The sequence below is a fragment of the Vidua macroura genome, chromosome 4, assembly GCF_024509145.1.
Source record: "Vidua macroura isolate BioBank_ID:100142 chromosome 4, ASM2450914v1, whole genome shotgun sequence".
NCBI lineage: Eukaryota > Metazoa > Chordata > Aves > Passeriformes > Viduidae > Vidua > Vidua macroura.
This window is the reverse complement of record NC_071574.1, coordinates 3285076-3305744: the sequence shown is the minus strand read 5'-3', so window position 1 is coordinate 3305744 and position 20669 is coordinate 3285076. Positions and strand designations below refer to the sequence as shown.

The following is a 20669-nucleotide window of genomic DNA, read 5'->3' as shown; positions in this document are numbered from 1 at the left end:
TGGAAATTCCCATTACTGAAAGCTGGAGGTTGCATGGTAGGGAAGAAATTCCTGACTGGAGTCATACAGCTGTGGATACATTTCATTATCTAGACTTTGAAGTGACCTTTTAGGTTTTCTGGGTCCTGACTGAGGCACGTATTCGTGATGAATATCAAGATGCTTCACATTTAAATGTGCTGAAGGAATATGTTGCATATGAAAAAGCTGAGGTGGCTTGTTGTGGTTGTTTCAGCTGGAATTTCTTAATAGCAAAAAACTCCTACCCCAGGATGCCTCAGAAATGCAGCCCACAAGGTGTGCAGGAGCCCAGGCTGGGTCTCCCAGGTCAAGTACAGAGGTCACACAAATTGCTGTAAAGAGCAAGAAATGGTGTATTGTCCCTGTGGAAGATCAGTGTTGTCTGCTGGGGTTACTGTAACAGCTCAAATTGCCTCATGGTTGTATGTTTTTTGATCCAAAACCAATCCCATAGCACAATTTCTGGTGGGATGTTTTTTGTGGCTTTTTTCCCTCTTTCCTGTAGTAGTTACAAACTGTGTGCAGTTGAGGAATAGTTGTGTTCAGTGTGGCCTGTATGAAGAAATATTCAATGGAAAGAATTCTATTTTGTGCATGCATAGCTATGCATGCACACCCCTTGATATAATTCAAAACTGATAACCTCAGTCTACCTGGCCAGGCTAATTAAATGTGTTGATGATTCCAGGTATCCCAAAGTTGATTACAACTGATATGGTCAAAGAAGGTGCTGCTGTGATTGACGTAGGCATCAACCATATCCATGATCCTCTTACAGGAAAAACCAAGTTAGTTGGGGATGTGGACTTTGAAGGTCAGTGAAACTCTCTTTATACAAATCACTTGGATAAATATATTAAAGTTTGTAGAATTCACTCGTGGTAAATTTTTGGGCTAGGCAGTGTCTCAAATGAGACAATGTTTTCAGCAACTTTTTATAATTTATTTACTTAAATAAGAACACAAATCTATCTGCTATCAAGAAATTTTATGTTAGGATATAAAGTGTTGCTTTCAATTATAGGTACCAGCAACCCTTAGGAGATACAGATGAGCTCTTCTGGCAGTGGTGTAGAAGGTGCTTGTGTCCAGTTACTTTAATCCTTTGAGTTTAAGAAAAGTTTGGAAAATAATCACTGAAAACAGTTTCTGCTCTTTGTCAAGCTTAGGGTCTCCTGCTGTTCATAGCAATTATAATTAAACCACAGCTTCTCAAAGCCTCCTTTTGCACTCTTTCTCTACACTTGTCTTTGTACATGTTAACTTGGCTTTAGAAATACCCTTTATGCTAAAGTTTAATGTGGGTTCATCTAAAAGGGCTTAACATCTTGGTCCAGGCAAGCCTAACATAAAAATTGTTGCTACATATTGATCTTCTTATGTTTAACTTGTTGCAGAGCAAGTTCACAATGTAACTTGATTAAATGTCTCTGCTCTGGAGGAGCTCCAGACTGGAATAGCAGGATTGTTGCACTTATTGGCAGGGTTGAGTGTGGGAAGCTTAGACAGCATTTACCCACATTATTAATGGTTCTCAACAGTTCCTTATTTTGATAAGTATGAAAATCACCCACATGTTTTTTTCACAGTTATTAACATCTTGGCTGGCATAATGTTTCAAAGCTTAATTATATTCAGAATGGTTTTAGCCAGCTTGTGTGTATTTGTAATTACATCACTCACTTAGTTCCCTGCTGCTTTTACTCATCATGCATGTTACCTGTCTGTTAAAGTCTGTGAAATTACCTGAGTGAGTGTAGCTGAGCGACTGTCTTGGAATGTGTTTGGAAATGTGTAACTGGATGTGTGCAACAGAGCACCAGGAAAAGGAATCTTTGGAGGGCAGGTTGAAAAGTGGTTTTTGTTTTTTTTTTTTTTATTTTATCCTGCCTGGATTTGTGGTATCACAAATAAAAGGTTCTATTTTCTGTTTTCAGAGCTGAACTACAGTACAGAGCATTTTTGGGTGTTTAGTTAGCTTTAGCAGGTATGGGAATACAAAAGCTGTAACTTTGAGGAACGTGAACCTGCATCCTTCTTGTTTGTTTCTCTTCAAACACGGGACCTTATGCCTGCAATAAAGGTGTAGATTCAGTGGCAAGGCTGTGATTCAGAGTTTCAGCAATGTGCTGTATCTGTCTCATCATGTCTGCTGTGGGTTGTTCTCGAGATTTTACCTGGGGGGAGGGAAGATCCAAAAAAGAGGGAGGAACTTTAGCTTGGATTATGCCACTGCAGTTACAAGTAGCATTTCACTGTGCATTGCCAAAGGGAAGTTGTTGTTGGTTCATTGGTATCGGTGAAAGTTTCACTAAATCTTTAACAGCAACAAAAAACATCCCAGTGTATACAGTTCTGAACTCTAGCAAGTAAACCACCCTTGCCAAGTACTTGATCTGGCAGTTAGGAAATGGAAGAAGCCAGCATGTTTGTGTAGCAAATAATTTTATCCTTTTCCCCCATTTGATCACTTGGCTGAATCTGTATTTAAGCCTAAATCAAAATAGTTTTTGCAGATTGAGGCCGGGCACATAAATGGCTAGCATGACATGTGGTGCATGTGTAACATCACATAGCCCACCAGTATCTATTGTCTCTTCGTCCACTTCTTTAGGAGAAAAATTCAGCTGTGGGCAATCAGAGTTCAAAAGTCATTTACCAAAATAGATGGAAATGGCTTCCTTCACCAGGTCATCTGGCTGAAATGTTCCTGTAGTGGAAATTAATTTTATTAGGTGGGTGGAAGGTGTTTTGATTCAGTTGCTTATCTTGCCAGTACTTGGATCCCATCTTCTAATCTCTGCAAGGTAGGTGAGAGGGTGAAAGTTATTTTTATATCTTTAACAACAAAAGGATGCATTTCAGCTCTTCTTTTTCGTGTCTTTGTTAAATTCAGCATACACATTTGCAAAAATTATGGAATGCCTTTAAACAGCATTTGCCATTTCCTGTGTCTCTACATGTCCTCTTTATTTTGACGTTCCAAACTGTGTGCACGTCAAAAACCAATAGTGGTTTGGTCAGGAATAGTTGACTGCACAGTTCCAAGGTATCTAAAAGAGCAAGACAGGAGAACACTGTGCATGTGGAGGTCAGCTGCAAAGCACTGAGATACCCAGCCTGCAGCGATATATTCAACTGCACGTGCAGGTCTCCATGTAAAACCACCACAGCACATGGAGAGTACCTGTTTATGTTAAGAATTTGCCAAAATCTCTACTCCAGCTGTATTGGCTTCTGGGAGCCTCAGGAGGAAGAGTGAAGTGCCAGGAAGGAGGACAAGTGATGGCATCCGTATGTGATCCCCAGCACCATTTTAGCTGCTTTTGGGCAGCAAGTTTCAGTGACAGAAAGGGAGATCTGTTTCTGTGAGCCATGTAGTGCATGTGTGGGTGAGCTTGGCCCTGTTATATACGCTTTTGTTGCCGCAGCTGTAATGCCAAGGGAGGAGGAGGGCTGCAAGGACCAGGAACGTGGAATAAAGCAACAACTTACCCAGAACATTTAGCTGAAACAGCTCTTTTGGGTGGAGCATCGTTTCCAGGAGTAACTGGTAGAGCAGGGTAGTAACACACCACAGTAGTAGCTCACCTTTGCAAGTGGAACTGGAAATACCAATGAAACCAAAGTTGCTTGTATTTCTTTACAATTAATTCCTTATTTTTGATAAACAGCAATGCTGGTTGTTGAGTCTTCATTAGATGCCTATGTAGAAAAGAAATCCTTTGTGTAATATCTTGGTTTGGTGATACAATTGTGATATGAGTGGAGGGCTTTGCACAGGAGAACTCTTCTTTCTGACTTGGCAGTATGACAGAGATTCTGGAAAATTGGTGCCACCATGAGCAGGGAGGGATTTGCAGTGCTGAAGAGCAGAAGAGAGATCCCCAACAAGTAATTGATGTGGGTCCAAGGTGATGGGCCTATATTATGCATTTTCTCTGAATGAGATTGCCCACCACAATCTTCAAATCCAATTAATTGATGGAAGCAGTGTACCTTTGCAGCAGTATGCAGGAAGCCTGGGCTCTGTGACTGCCGCTGCAGCTGATGGTGTTTGCTGCCTCTCTGCGTTCGCTGTGGTACCTGGCTGGCTATAAGCTGCACCTTACTCATTGAATCCTTTCCAGATTAGCTTCCTGTGCAGTTTTCCCAAACAGTGGTCACGAAAACAGAATGTGGATGTTCCAGGTGCTTTTGCTATAACTTTAGTTACTTCCTTTCTCAGTTGATTTTGAAGATCTGGTATTTATTTTGTCATGAAGAAGAGCCCAGTCTGTGTGATCCCTTTTCCATATTGCTGCCCTGCTGACCTTAGAGGAGCTGTTGCCTGTAGTGCTCTATGACTGCAAGGAATCAATCAGAAGGTTGGTGTTAGGCTATGACAGAAGCCGGAAGGCTGCTGGCTAACTGGAGTCAGTGAGCGGCTGCATGGCCAGTCAAGGTTCTCCTGCACAGAAGAGGCTGTTGTACAGGGGTGTTACCGATACACACTGTTTGAATTACAGCACTGCGCCTTAATTCCTTGGTTTTCCTTTAGATTGCAGTTAAAATAGTTGCAATAAGAGAAACAAGGATAAGAAAAAGAAGGAATTCTGAGCAATGGGGTAAGTGCTTGCTGGTTGGTATCCTACAGTGTGCAGTGAGACGAATCCCAGAACGTGTGGAGCAGAACATGGGATATCTAGTGTGGCTGCTGAGCACGTGATTTCACACTTGGGCAGTGCTGCAGGGATCTGGTGTAGCTTTACAGGGACTCGTAAAGCTGTGTGGAAACTTAGGTAGTGCTTAGGCAGGAATTACTCTGCATCACTTAATGCAGATGCAGAAGACCCAGAACTGCCTTCAGGTTGAGACTTGCCGTTGGCTTGTGTGATTAACCCTATTAGGTGTCTGATGTCCTCAGCTTTAAAGGAACCTAGGAATGAAGGGCTGTTTCCCAAGCAGTGGATCCTGTTTTTCAAGGAAACAATCTACATTACATTTCTTCTGAAGAATCAAAGGAAGATTTCAAGGTTCTACAGAAGCTGCAAAATAGCAGCTCCTCCCCCATAGGCATCTAATTTGCATTTTCCAGACTGTCAGGGGAAGGCCTGGGAGACCAGCACCCATCTGGAGAAAGCAGGAGTGAAGCTGTGAACAAAGTTATTTCATTCCCGAGAAGCAGGACCTGATGGAACTGACAGCACAACCCCTCACCTGCCTACATGAGATCAGTCACACATTTACGTGGTGTCTGAGAACTGTGCTTTGGCCTATTTCACTTGATCAGGAAAGTCTATTGATGTTTTTGAGGCCAAGCTATCTTCCCCCTTTGGTTGCTGGCATTCATCTTGGAAAGTTGCACTTACCATATCTGTATTTACTCTTACCAATGGAAACATATCAGATGCTAATTTCCCCAGCACAGACACCTGTTGTGTGTTCAAAACTTGGGATCAGCTTTTGTGCATAAGCTGTCTGGGTGGTTTTATGCTAACTGATACAAAATTCGGCTTCTGCCATGCCTACCTGCAGGGATTTCCATAGTGGCAGAATATGGGCAGAGGAATTCACCAACAACTTGGGAAAACAGTGCTCTGTGTGTTTCCTGCTGGGTACAGTTACTAACACCACAGGCAATGCATGTTGTGCCTGACAGGCAATGGAAGGCTTTCTTGAGGAAAGGCACGGTCTGGTTGTGGGTTGTCCTCTTTGTAGGTAAGGTTGGAGTAGTTTGAATAACACCACAAAAAGAGGTAGGTAACATTGCCATGGAAACCAACATATTTCAGTTTAAAGTGCCTACAGTGTTTTCTGTGTTAATGGCTGTGTTTTCTTCAGATGTGGATACATTTCAATAATTATGACATTAATCCAAGAATTCATAGTAACTGTATTAACTGTAAGCACCATTCTAAAATGGGAGGTACTTCAAAATAGTATGACTATTAAAAAGGTTAATTGTTTGTGTTTGAGAATATTGAGAGTAACTGTCATATGACATCTTAATTAATTTGTTGAATTTTATATCTGAAAAACCACATTGTAACTCGACTTCCTTTGCATATATTTTAAGAGTGTATCTGGTGCTGCCAGTCAGCAGAGTAATTAAAAACCTCCTGGTTGAGTTTACCAGCTCTCCTCAATGAGGGTTGATCTTCTGTTCTTCAGTTTAGTGAGATATTTGCTGTTATCTTTGCAAATGCTCTTGTGAGTTCCCTGCCATGGGGGAGGTTCACACAGCATTTTATTAATTTCATTTACCTTCGGCTCCTTAAATCTAGTAAATATCATTTCCCAAAACCTCCAATGTCTAATTTTTCAAATTCTTTTGTAATAGTTCTTTTTGTGAGACCTTCTTATTCCTGCCAGTTAAGCACCACATAGATTCCAGAGATTCAAGATAAATATAATTCAAGCGGTAGCAAGTGATCTTGTTTGTTTCAAAGCCAGGTGCCTAGTTTTCCATTTCTTAATCTCTTCTCATAGCCAGGCAGAGTCTGCTCTGTAGGGATTTCAGTAGAATTGACTGTGTTTGTGTCATTTATGCTCGCTCAGTTGTCTCCTGTGTGTGCTTTTGAAAAAGCAAAGCTTCTGAAAGTGGGGAATGAGTTACCGAGAAGTTATTACTGAGCAAGACAAAAAAACCCCAAACTAACAAACAAAAAAGCTTCTCATGGTGGTGCCCTAAAAAAACCCTGACTGTCAGTACTAACAAGGTGAGTTCCTACAAAGTTGAGCAGAATTCCTTTGCAAACAGCCTGCAATTCCAGTCGATGGCATTTTGCACAGTAGATAACAAGATCCAGCCAGAATTTATTGCTGTGTTATATGAATTCCTCATAGAAACAGGTTAACTTAAATGCACTTATGGTGTACACTGGATTTGAGTGGTCTAACCTGGCTAATGGTTGGAACTAATTCATCAGTAAGATTTTCTGTTGTGATACTTCGCAAAAAACCTGCCCCTTGGCATCCTGGTTTAAAGTAGGCATTCTAGTAAAACTGATTTTGAAAAAAATAACAAGTCTTTTCTGGAGGAACTGTGTGTTTATGGCTGAAATTACACTGGGAAATTTGCCACTAGAAATGTATTTTTTCTTGAAGGAAACTTGTCTTTGTAGTGTGAAGCAGAAAAAGAAATCAAACAGAAAATTGTACTCTCTCCCTGTCCAGTTTTAAGTTTCTTTCTATGATCTCAGGGTGTCTCTTTAGGATGTGTTGTAGGAGAACAGATTATTGGACATACTGAATGGGGCTGTGGCTGAGCCTCATCCCTAACGGGGTGCAACTGTGTAAAACAGGTGACCATCATTAAAGGAAAAGGAGCAGGAATGCTGAGGTGCTTTGACCACTCACAAAAGAGTAAAAGACCACACAGGTGTCATGCATGTGAGAAGCAAGGTAGAAAAGGTTGTATTGGGGAATAAAAAAATGCTGATGCTTGAAACAGTTCGTGGTATCAGTTGTGTGTCCTCTGTCATGTGTGGGACAGGGACTGTCTAGGTGACTTGGCTACAGCTGGTGCTCTGCTGTTGATGGCAGTAGTTGCTCTGCATGCTGTTCTTCAGGAACACAGAGTTGCAGGGTGTCACCTCCTTACCTAGAGAATGACATCCTCAGCTTCCGTAGCTCTCCTGGATATTGCAGGTGCGGTGTCCCAGCTGACAGATGGGGGTGATGCACATCCGTGCTGCTCTCCTGGGCTCATCCTGACCTCATGTCACCCAGATGTTCCTGGGATAGCTGGTCACCCAGGTCACATGGGCAAAAATTGCCCCTTACCAAAAGAATTCCTTGGGATTAACCTTCCATCTGTCAGAGCACAGGCTGTGTGAGTGCCTGTGCTGCCATGGGGAAAGGGCAAGGTGCTGCAGGTAGATCAGCTGGAACAGGTTGTGCAGCCCTGGCCCAGAACTAGCCCTGGGTGATACATTCAGATTAGAAGTACCTCGCAGCCCCGGTCCTGGCCAAGTTCCATCCCTGCCGTGGCTGCAGTAACGCTTCTGCCTTGGCTGATCCCTGGCTGGTACTTCCCTGCAGTACCTGCCAGTCACAGCCCTTCATGCATATGTGGGAAAAAAGGTTTGGAAACATTCTTAGTCAATGCCTTTTTCTGTTTTCTCTTAGAAGTGAAGAAGAAGGCTGCCTTTATCACTCCAGTGCCGGGAGGGGTAGGACCTATGACTGTTGCAATGCTTCTGAAGAACACACTCCTGGTTGCTAAAAAGCTCATTTACTAGAGCAAATGCGTTACCTTGGAAGAAGAATCTGAGTTGTTCTATTTATTGATGCACAGAACACTTATTTTTTACTACAAATATATTTATTTCTACATTGTATTTATTTTTTTGTGTCAGGTATGTTAAATCTGATGGTTTATAAGATGTTCAAATACTTGGTCTTACCTCCTACTGACTTACTGTGAGCAAAATCAACTTGGAGAATGCAGCCTACGCAGGTATGTTGGTAATAGTGGCCAATTACATGTTTCAGAGCAAAGAGTGAAGAATGAAGCATGAATTACAACTGTACCTATGTACTGGGGCAGTTATCAAGGGCTTGTAAACACCTGGGACCTGTTCAAACAATATAAAGACTAAGACGTGCTAGATATCTTTCAAATACATGGTTGGAGTTCTGAGGTCACTAAGCACTCTGGATGTAGTTCAGAGACCTTAAATACTTTTTTTGAACAAGTAGAGCCAGCAGTGGCCAGGCAGTAATGTTGGCATGAATGCATATGTTCAGTAAATGTTTTAAAACAGTTAAATAAGCTTGAACATGGGTGAAATTCTGACTTGAAACATCTGCAAGAGGTAAATGTGAATAAGTAGCTAGAATTGAGGCTGGAGTCTGGGCAAATTGTTTTGGTGCATAGTACCCCCATCTCACAACAACTCCTCAAATCTGAGCAGTTGATTGGGCTGAATTTTATTGAAATTAAATGGGATAGAATGAACTTGATTGGGATTGATTATGACAAATGTAGTGCAGCAGGAGATGAAAAGAAGGAAAAACTTTATCCCTCAAGAAATATGTGTTGGAACTTTAAGCCATTTAATTATTCTCTTATTTTCCAAAACTGCATGAAGAGGGTTTTTTTTAGTCCATGTTGTAAGCCTTGGCTTCAATGGCCACAGTATTTTGCTGGTTAGAAAAGAGCATATGGGATAAGATCAGTATGCTTCTATTCCCAAAGTTCCTTCCTGGATGCATCTAGAACATTCCTATGCAGTGTAAAAGTTGTAGTGGAGTTACTGAGATGCCAGTTCAGCTGAGTGTGTGCACTGGTGACATTTCCACTGAAGGCAGTGGTAGATTGTTTGGGCTTCAACCTGTTTTTATCTGGGCAGGGATTACTGATTTATTTTAATTGAGAGCCTTAGGTGTTTGCTAGTGGGTTATGGCTAACGTGGAAGGGGAAGGAAAAAAGGCTGTGGCTAGGTTCTCTTGCTGTTAAAGGAAAAAATGCACTTACTGTGATAAAGAAGTCAAGGTGGAGCATTGTTTCTGTGCTGACTGTTCTTGTGATGGATTTTGAGAGTTTGCTTTAGCACAGTGTTTGCAGAAGTTTGACAGGATTATTACTAAATATACAGTGCCAATGGTGCAGACATTTGCTTGTCTTTTTAAATGTAGGTGGTAATATAAATTTATGTAGTGATTTAAGTGGTTGGAAGACAAAGGCACCTATGGAGACTGTACTTGGACTCATCAACCCATGATTGAAAGATGGAATAAAACCTGTTCACTGTTACCTTGGTCTTGCTGCAGGGTGTTGATGTGGTTTGGGGCATGGTTGTGTTCTTCCTTTGTTTATTGTGTGTTCAGTCATTGCTGTGCCCATCTGTTTTCTTTGGTTCAACTCTGATCATCTGTGTTTTTTGGCAGAGTAACCGCTTATGGCACTGTGCTTGTGTCCCTTGAGCAAGCCTGCCTGTGTCATGCCCTACAAGCAGGTCATTGTGCATCGCAAGCCTTTTCCCTTTATCCTGTGGTAGCTGGGTTAGCATTACAGCGCAGCCAGTGAGGCCTGGGCTTGCCTCCACTGCTTGCTGTCTGCAGAGCTGCTGGAGGCATCCGTGAGAGTGCTCTCTGCTGGGAGAACTTCCAGAAGGAGCATCCAGAGGGAAGGGCCCATTAGACAACCCAGAAAACACACTGGTGTGCCTGACCTGGTCAAGGTTTGTCCAAGGACAAATGCCCTGCGGCAGACAGAGCCCTGCCTTGCCCACTGCAGCCTTGTCCCAGGCCTACCACGCCCGTTGTGTTGCCTCATGACAAAGCCTGCTCTCAGATTCAGGCCAGATTAAACTGCCATTGTGCAGCTGAGTGTTGAAAGCCAGGCTCACGAACCTCATCCCTGCTTGGGACTGGTAGCAGAGGTTATCCAGGTAGGCATAAACGCTCCTGTCTGTCCAGGGAGTGTGCAAGTTGCACTCAGTGTGCAGGCATGCAGTAATTCAGGATAGCAAAGGAAGGGAAAAGCCTTCTGGAATGCAGTCCATGAGCAGGAAAAGGCATAATTAAAATACGCATAACTAGCTTGTGTTTTTCCCTTAACACAAGAAGTGGTTAGATGTAATCCTACAGATTACTGAGGAGAATGCAGTGGAGAGGGAGGATGTGAGCCGATCGGAGTTACCAGGGCACTTATTAAAAAACTTTGGGTTTTAAAATCTAAAAATTGTGAAATGTGTTTGTTGCTTGGAGCTCACAGCTGAGGAAGTGAGAGTTGTTGCTGAGATGAACTATGTACCTCTCCTTTGGTCAGTCAGGTTGTTGATGTCTTGATGTGTTACTGAACCAGGTTTCTCCAATTAACTGCTCTAGTCTAGGCACATCAGTAACCTTCAGAGAGACCAGTCCTACCTGTTTCAAGCTGCCTGTGACCAAGGAAGCTGGACAATGTTTGGAGCTATGGAGAGTGGTTTAGTACAAGAAGCATATTTGACAGGTCTTTTCTGGAGACCCTGCAAACACTATGTAAAAAGCATGAGTGTTCTCATTAAGCATAGTCACTTCTTGGAGAGGCAGAGATGGGCTTTTCTGGCAGAAACGAAGGGATCTTCTGCTAGAGGAGGCAACAGTTTACTTGCTCTTTCAGTCTGTTTCTTCAGTGCCTGTGCCTAGCCAGGTCTGGACTTGTGCCCCGCAGCTCTAGCCAGCAATCCCAGGCCTGGCACCGGCCAGTGGGCTGCCTTGCTTCCCGGGCTGTGCGCAGCCAGGCTGAGTGGAAAGTGATTAGCACAGCCCTCAGGCCTGCAGGGCCGAGGATCAAAGGCCTCCTGCTGGCAGTCACTGAGGAAGAGCACCGTCCATTATCTTCGTGCCTGATCGGTTCCTAATCTCGGCACTAGCTGTTCCCGCAGTTCCTCTTCTGGATGGCAGGGACTGAGGGACAGGGAGGACCGGGGAGGAACATTAGCAGAGCCGGGACTGGTCTCTGCACTTGACCTCCAGTGTAGCATCCTGAGGGTGAATATCCTCCTGGAAATAATATAAGACCTACATTGTGAAGAGAAGGAAACACCACATTTTCACATCGTGTTTTGTTTGGCAGTTTTTTTTTCTTCTTCTGCTCTGTCAGATTCTGGGTCTCGCTCTAAAACTGTACCTTTATGCCCACAGGTAATAGGAAACCAGAGTTTCAAAAGAAAACCTGATGCCATTGCTAGATAATAGCAGTTTCCTAAATAAATGTGTGGTTGCCCCGAGGGTTAGGTTGTTACCAGATGCACCTTTTCTTGATTGGTGAGAACAGGAGATGACGCTTCCTGGCGTATAAGTGCAAGAGAAAACACAGGAGCACAGATAAGCAGAGCAAGCAAGCCACCTGGAAAGAAGACCGGAGAAGGTGTTAAAGCAGCTGCCTGCCATGGCATTTGGAATGCTAATCTATATTTTACTGAAAGGTAGGTTTGGAAGAGGCTTTTCTGTGTTGTGAGGTGCCAGGCTTTGTTAAACAGAAAAAAAGCCTTCTTCTTAAATAGATGGTGGGGTGGGAGGCATGCAGAGACCTTGTGAAGCAGAGCTACTTCAGCCATTTGAAACCTGGATGAAATTGTAACTGAGAGGTATACTTGAGACTCTTTGAAAATAAGCTACTTAAACTGGTAAACAGGTGTAAGGTTGTGCTATGTTACATGTATCTGTGTTGTATATTGTGCAAGATAGTAGAATGGAAAACAGGATGGATTTGTATTTTGGGAAATTTGCAAGCCATCATTTGTTGTCCCACAATCCTAATTAGGCTGTGTCAAAAGGAAGTTTGAGGCAAGAGTGTTTTAAATGAATTGTTATTATATTGCTGCCTTCTCTGGGGTTTGTTTGAAGTGCATCTTGTATGGAGTGCTTTCTGGGTGAAATGAACCTTGAATGGATATACTGAGTTTTCTGTTCCAGTAAGCATCTATTTGCATTACACAGCAATGGGGGCGCTGAGTGAAGAGTCAACTATTACTGCTTCATCCCTCAGCACTGACTTACAGAATAATTGGACAAAAAACAACGCTGAAGGTACTGTTTTTTTGTTCTGTTTGTCTCTGTTAATCTGTCAATTATGAAAAAAACCCAACCAACAAACCAAAACCTCCACCAAAATCTGTCATGTTAGCTGCCGTGATGCTCCATCCCTTGGACACTGTTGGATTTGTGAGATGAGCCGATTTCTTCATGGAGCCTTTGAAGCCTCTCTGGAGTAAGGGCTGCCACCCAGCTGGGGTAGACTCAGCAATGAGCAGCTGAAGGATCATTTAACTCAAGTTCAGTCATGATTTGAAGGAGACTTTTTAAGGCTGGTGATTGGGGTTTCTGATGGCAATTTCTGTTACTTTCGCCTGGTGCTTGGTTTCTGTCTGTCCTTGGCATGCACCTTAATGCGCAGAAGTGAGAACGAACAGCGATGCCTGTCATGAGTTGTTACTCAGTAGTTTCTGTCTTTGTTGCAGTTTTGCTTTTGGCTGTCTGGGCTTTCACAGCCCTCTGTGTGCGGGCTCTCTCTTCTTCCTTTCTCTTTCCTGAATGAAATGTGAACCTCGGGCTCTTTCACCTGCCAACCTCTGAGAGCAGAGCTGTGTTTACCCTGCCAGCTGTGTTCTTGATGTTACTTGAGATGCTGGTGATGTCATTGCTTTCGGAGAGCTGTGCCATCTGGAATGAGGTTTTGGCAGGTCAGTACAGGAGGAGAGGAATCTAACTGCGATAATTTTTAGTGTCTCTGTACTTTGAAAGGCATATAAACAGGCATATAAATAATCCTCTGTTAATTTAAAGTTGCCACAGGACATCTTCCAAGCGTTTTTTAGTAGAGCCATAAGCTTTTTTTTATTTTCTCCTAACACATCCAGCTGTTTTATTTTCATTTCTGATCTCTCATAGTGGCAGAGTGTTATATATACATTCATCCATACACATACTGTATGTGTGGGTTCCTTATATATATACACACAAAATATGTATACACACTTTTATGCATGTGAAATTGGTAAGGTGTTGATTTTTGACCGCAGTACTTTGGTTTATCAGTGCAGCACTGTGGTCTGGTTTTGTCTGTGACACGATTGTTGCAGAAGTGCATAGAGCAAACAGGAGGATATGAAATGGAAATACCTTGTGGCTTGTGAAGTGCCCTGTTAGTGTTGTTTCTAGAAAGCAGGAGCAGTGGGTCATGTTTCAACAAAGAGGAGGCTTATTTATAGGGTCACAGCCATGTCTGCAGTAGTCAGTGACCCTTTGTGACAGCTGGAGCTGTGGTAGTAAACTGGACACCAGCACTTTCCTTTGAGAGAATTCCACTCAAAGGTAGAGTCAAATTCACAAAACATTCAAGCACACATTTACACAGGGAGTTAAAATTATATTTTGGTGGACTTCTTACAAAGCCAGTGAAAAGTTAATAAACAGCCTTTCCAGAAAGAAGATTGAAAAGAAATGCTTAAAAAGACACCAAAGAAACTCACTGAATCTCTCCAGTTTCCTGGTAGCTTCTATTCCTGTGCCCTGTAAGTTTGTGCTAAGATTTGCTGCCAGGGTTCAGTCATAACTGGGTTCTAAGGACATGAATTCCTGGTTCAGTATCACTGGAGAAACTGGCAGTTTCTTGTGGGATTCAAGTCCTTTGGCAACTGAGGTGCTGTTCGTGGAAAACATTAATTTCTGCTCAATTTCTTTGCCTGCTATTTACAAGATCTGGTCCTATTTCCTCCTTTTATGTCACATAGGCTTTACTTGTTGCCAGTGCTGAGGCCGGGGAATTTTAGGCTCAGTGATTAGCTGAGAGGTGGAAGGTCGTGGAGAGGAGCTGGCAAGCATGGGACGAAGAACTTGGGGTGATGTTGGGGCTGATGGACAGCCATTGTAGCAAAATAGGCAGCCAGGAGTAGGGAAGGTCTTGGTTGCCCTGGGAGAAAAATGGACTCTCTTGATTGCCATCAGCTGGTTCCAGACAGCCTGTAAAGGTGGCCCTGGACCTGGGACTGAGCCCGTCCCTGCCTCCTCTTTCCTACTGCCTTTCCTCCTCAGTGCACCATACTTGGGGACTGAGCTGTCATGGTCTTACTGGCTGACTCCTTTTGTTGCCAGTCTGTTAGTTTTGGCAAGCCCAGGCTTCCAAGTACCTGTAACCCCGATTTCATGTCAGATCTTGCCAGGTGTATCTATTTGAATGACTCAGTTGCAGGCAGCTGTCAAGTGCTTACACGGCATGTTTCTCTCTCCTCACGTGACATGAAAGGGCACATGGGCCTGTTTATTCAACAGCTTGTTTAGTATCTAGGCAGGCAGTATGATAGGAATTAACATAATGCTGTGGGGTAGGCTAGCAAATCATCCTTTTTGTTTTCGAGACTCATTCTTTCAGAGGTAATTTGTACTTTTGCAATGTTAAAATAATTAGTGCATGGAATTTTTGTGTGTAGACTTAATAGCTGATCTTGCCCACAATGGACCGAGCTGTTCCTCCTGATGGAGACGAAGGAATGTGTTGGTTTGTCTCAAGTGCTTTCTAGGCAGGCTGCTGCTCTGGGCTGACTTGGGTTTTTAATGACACCAGCACTCAGGGAAGAAGTTCCTGTGCCTGTGCAAAGCTAGGTTTCCTGCAGATGTGGTTTGGTGGAAGTCTGCCACCTTTCGGCAGCGCTGGCGTGGGTAAGGAGGGATTTTGGGATGTGGAAACCCATCTGGTTGAAGTTCGAGTAGAGGTGGCTGGGGATTTTGTGCCTCTCAGGTGTGAATGTACTTTCTTTCTTCCCCTCGTGGAAGAGATGGAAATGAAAAACTAAACCTGTGCAGTAGGCATCTTCTCAGGGCCTAGCAGGAGAGTGGTACTTTGGGAAGTGGGAAATGCTGGCTGAGGTCTCCCATTAAAGGGTGTTTTCAGTGATTTTTTTAGTGGACTTTGTGCTGAAATGGTGATTCAAAACAATTGGTGCCCGAGTGTCTGAGGAGGCTCCTGGGAAAAGTGTAGATGTGTCTGTTTTATGAAACTGTATCTGTAGACGTCTGTTTTATGAAACTCTTCCCTGCAGAGCTTAGGTAGCTGTTCTGCAGGTACTTTAGACCTAACCAGAGTGGGCTTTTGTGAGTCCCCAGCATCCTGGATGTCCTTGGCATGCCGAGCCCTGCAGCTCTGCTGATCACATGCTTTCCTCATCACAGAACAGCATACAGTTCTCCTATGCAACCAGTAGGGTCATCCATCTCTTGTCCCAAAATCAGTCTTTTCTTCATGAGAACTGGCCTTCTTAACTTCTTCCTGAAGTCTGTCCCTCTAAGGCCTGGTCCTTTGAGGACTGTGCTCCTAGCCAACAAGCCTGTCTCCAGAGGTTGCAAACAGCATTCCCAGAGCCAAAGCTGGATACTAGAGCTCCTACTTAGCCAGCACCAACTTCCTCCCTTGTGTTTCTAGGCCCTACAGTGTGAAGAGAAACTTGTGGGTAACTTTTTCTCCATGGAAGGATGGATAAGATATCCTTTTTTCAGCCACTAGAAGTTCATTTTAAAACAAGACATGCTTCTCCCACCTCTGTAGCTTTTCTGAGGAAGTGCAGTAAGCCAACATGTCATTTTTCAAGCAGACCTGAATCGTCACTTCTCCCTAAGCCTCTTCCTAAGCTGCAAGTCTGGTTACTCTGTCAGGTTTGAGAGACACTGTTCTCAAAGGAATTGTTTGATCTGAGTGTCAGTGATAGCATCATGCCTTTTGGGTGTCCAAACCACATCATTCACAGCTGAAGTGGAGAGCTGTTCTAGCAAGAGCAGCTGTTTGCCATTGCTTGTCACCTCTGATAAAGCTGCAGAGAGGACGAAGGAAAAAAAACCCGAAACTACTTAGAAGAGCACACAAAGGAGGTTCCTGCCATTAAATGGCTCAGACTGGAATTTGATTGGGAATTTAGGGGCTTGATGCTGTTAATTCTGGAAAGTGTGTGATGGGATCACAAGTTGCCCTGAAGGAGGCTTGAGGTTTGTGTCCGTGGCAATGGTTCTATGATTGTACTATCTCCAGACCTTGATTCAGCACTTAGTCAGAAAGGAAGGGTTCTGCTTGCTCTACCTTTGAGTCACCTTTGTTGAGCAGACCTTGTCACCTTGCTGCAAGATGTTATTTTTCTTGTGGTCATAACTGAAAGCTGCTGTTGACATGCACTCTGTTAGGAAATCACCTTCAGCTGTCCCTGAGGCAGTCCCCTGAAATAGCAAGTCATTGCTTGGACACCCCACCCCACCAGTGATTCCTGGAACTGGGTAGAGACCAGTTGGAACTGATGCCTGCAGTGATGGCAAAGCTTTGGAGCTTTCTCTTCACTGGCTGCACCTGTGTTCCTAGGACTTCTTTATTCCCATTTGAACCACTCTGAATAGGGGAATAAGGTAGCATTTTCTGTTCAAGAAGTGTGCTTGCTGACCTGGTTGTATAGAATTCAGCACCAGTTCAGAGCCTTGCTAGCCATGGACTGTGCTTTTCACAGCAAAAACCATCCACACAGTCTTGGCAGCTTAGAACTCTCATGGGACACTCAGCCAACATTGAAACATGGAGAAGGGTGGAAGGAGACCCACCATTCATCCTCACTCATGGCTGCAGAGCTGGCAGGCAGGAGCACTAGAAATGCAATAGTTTGTCTTGGGACAAGGAAAAGAAAACATTAACTATTAATTGAATTCAGACTGGGAAGGATACCGAGAATAATGCAGTGCTTGCCTTGTGTCCTAAACCCCTGCTATTGCTGGGATAGTTTTTCTGATTGGATTGCAGATTGGGTAGTGCTGATGTTACCCTGTGTGAATCTCCCATAGTAATTTCTGTACTTGTTCCTCAAGAGCAGGTGATCTATTTACAGTTTGTGTTTTCTCAAAGCTGTGCTGGACTGTCTGGGAAGCTTGCTCTGTTCAGTGCTGACAGAATCAGCTCATGAGACACTGCACAGTAAATTGATATACGGAGTGTTTGCTCCACAGTGTCTGTTCTGCTCCAGGTGTGAAAATAGGTTCAAATGATGTTTTGTCCTAAACATACCATGACTTTGTTCTTTCACAGTAGATTATACAGAGCAGCCAAAGCTCTTGAAGCTGATGCAGACCTGCCTTGAGGAACACCACAGCTATTGTATCAATGGGCTCTGTGCCTTCCACAGCGAACTGAGGAAGCCCATATGCAAGTAAGGAATGCTGCCTATTATACCCTTCTTCAAAAATGACACTGGCATTGATTCTTCACGTGCTGCGTGTGCAGCTTCACAGTGTCTGTCAGGTATTTGCAGGATTAAACTTTGGCACAGACCTGAGTGCCGTGGTGCCTCAAGACTGCAAACAAGGCTGTAGTGTTATGCTAGTATAAAACTAAGGAAGGGAGAGGGGGAATTCACAGCTTTGTAGGTCACTGCCACGGTGCCATCTCAAATCACAGCTGGTGCTGGAGTAAGTAGTAGAGGAATCGGTAGATGTTCACAGTGAGTACTAAGAAGGGAACAGCACCTTCCAACATACCAGCTCCGACTCCCTTATTCCACAACCGCATACCAGTCAGGACCATGGTGTCCTTACAATTCTCTAGGATGCATAGTGGGCAGCCTTGGCCTCTGGAGACATTACAACAGCTGAGGATCAGCAGAGCGCAGGTCCACACCCTGCACAACCAGGTGATGTTTAGACTGTGTGCTGCTGTGACTGCAGTACTCAAGCTAGCTTTAACCTAGATAAACTGGGATAACTGGTAGTCTTGGTGGAGGGAAGAGGTTCTGAGTGAGCCCCAGGTTCAGCCCTTCCTTGTTTAGACTTCTTGTGGTCTGTTCAAAACTGATGAAAACTAATGTGTGTTTGAAATAGAAAGCGAAACAAGCTCTGAATAATTTTTTGCATGATGTGTATTTATTTTGTAGGTGCCTTGCAGGTTATAATGGAGAGAGGTGTGAACATTTAACACTAAATTCATATGCACATAATTCTTACGAGCGCTACATTGCTGTGGGGATTGGTATAGGAATACTGACCAGTGGAATACTCGCCATCATCTACTGCTACGTAAGAAAGAGGTACGGGAAATCTGGAGCCTTCTGATCTTACATTGATCTGAATTTCAGTGGGCAGTGTTTTGAGGGCACTGGGTTTGTGTTTTTGCCTGCTACTCATCTCTGGTGTGATCTTAAAGGAACGAACACTCTATACCTCTGATTTCTGATCTACCGGTGTGGCCAGTGGTGCGGTTGTCTGAACGGTGGGGCTCCTCTGGGCTGCCTAAGTGAGTTAGGGGGTTAGATTTTGGTTCTGTGCAGTCTGCTGCAGTTTCAGATTTGGCCGATACAAATCACGTGATGGTGTCTGCTTTAGATGCAGGAAACTGAAATCCCCCTACAAGGTGTGCGTGGGTGAGACGGCGTTGTGAAGCCCTGGCGCTGGAACACTCACCAAGTTGCCTGCCGAGGAGGAAGGCCCCCTGCACCATCAGACAGGTACCCCGGCCTCACTGAGGAGATGAGCTCGAGGGAACGGCAGAGGAGCGCCAAGGGAACTCCCGCAGGACAGACAGGCTCTGTGTGTTGTTGAAGAGACTTGCTCTCTTGGGTGAGGGTGGATCGTGCTCAGGTCCAAGCAGCTGAGGACACTGGCAAGTCTCTGGGCACTGTCACTGTCCCCAGTGTTTGCCATGGGGAGGACTGGTTGGTTTTAGCTGTTTTCAGTCATTTCAAGCACTTGTACAGTGTTTTGTTTTGGTCTTTTGTGTGTTTTGTTTGTTTTTTTTTTTTTTTCTTTTTCTTCTCTGGAGGATAAGCACCATCTCCCTCACAGTGGAGCTGTATTCTGGACATCATGCACTGACCATTTGGGTTCTGATTTTGTCTGCTGGCTGTGTGTGTGGATAAACAGCCCTCTCCCAATCCAATGGTTACCTTTGGTGTGCTGGGCCAAGCATGGGCTTCTGGTTCCATAAAGGACAACAAATGCTTTGAACTGAGGAAAATGTCTGGTTCTCGAAACCATCCTTAAATGAGAATATAGAGAGTAGGCTATTCCTGGAAAATCAGACCATGACACCTCTGGGCATGGCATGTTCTTATTGTTTTCATAAGCAAAGCAACCAGACGCCTTTTTCAAAATGGATTATGGAGTGTGCTTGTGACAAGGAACTCTCCTCTTCCCAAACATCTTAAGGCAACTCCTCAGTTCCATGGAATTTTCTGCACAAGACTTCAATTGCTAGAGAAGCTGGAATTCCATTATGAAACTTCACTACAGTTTTTTTTCTCAGGAAACAGACTTTCTCTGTTCCATTTGCACATTATGGGGACAATGTGACCACTCAAATAAGAAAGAAATTATTTTAGGGATTCATTTCCACCGTGGACTAACAGATTGCATATCGGATGCTTGGTTCCATTCATCTTATCTACAAAGAATTGGGAAGGTACAAAGATCTGGTTCAAGGAAGAGGGAAGAAAATGGGTTCTGAAGATGGTGGCACTACCTGGGACTTCTCACTGACAGCTGGAGTGTTTGCTAGTGCTGATGTGACTAGAGATGGCTCTCAGAGATTTTCATTTCAGCTGTTGCACGTTGTAGACTCATCTGCTGTGTTCAGCCATCTACCAGAGAAAGGCAATTGGTACTTTGAGGACTTGTGGAGTAATATTGGCTTCTAAATTCAGGTGCCCTGCTGAAAGCTCAGTTTCTTTGTTTTGTGAGTTAATTTTCACAACAAGGATGCATGTTGTTCATTGAAAAAAAAAGTGTATTTGTGAGACTATGGTGACAATGCTGAAATGTGTATGAAAGGTGGGGTTTGAAAGGATACAGGGGCATGTAGCACTTGAATGGTCTGAAATTAAGGGGGCTTCTCATGTGGGCATCCTGATCAGTTGCTGAGCCATCTTGGCTCTGTGATACCAGTAAATAAAACAGCACATCACACACTGCTTGGAATCCCGTGTGACAGAGGGAGCAAGCAGCGTATGCACACACAAAAAGGATTGCTGGTGAGGAGTGGATGAACACCAGCCCTCTCTTCTGTATATTGACACCACTATTTTCCAACACTCAGCGTTTTTGTCTTCTTCATCTCCAGTCAAACCTTCAAAGCTTTGCACTGTTTGCTTTTTTCCATTCTTATGACCTTTTCTTAGGTTCCACTGCTGGGTAACTTGTGCTCTTCACAGTCTTCAAGTCAG

General features: G+C 43.8%; 1 protein-coding gene across 4 annotated transcripts in view; it reads left to right on the top strand.

Moving 5' to 3' along the window:
* LOC128806629 (bifunctional methylenetetrahydrofolate dehydrogenase/cyclohydrolase 2, mitochondrial-like) overlaps window positions 1–20414 on the top strand; it is a 36626-nt gene extending 16212 nt beyond the window's left edge. For 2 of the 4 annotated variants that reach the window (XM_053976345.1, XM_053976344.1), the window contains exons 7-8: window positions 710–835; window positions 8134–9763. In XM_053976345.1, the coding sequence (XP_053832320.1) occupies window positions 710–835; window positions 8134–8246 (239 nt within the window). In that variant the 3' untranslated portion in view covers window positions 8247–9763. Of the gene's footprint in view, window positions 1–709; window positions 836–8133; window positions 9764–12435; window positions 12526–17545; window positions 17667–18386; window positions 18540–18834 lie in introns of those variants that run through there. The other 2 variants (XM_053976347.1, XM_053976346.1) reach the window with 2 other exon arrangements.
* The last annotated feature ends 255 nt before the right edge of the window (window positions 20415–20669 follow it).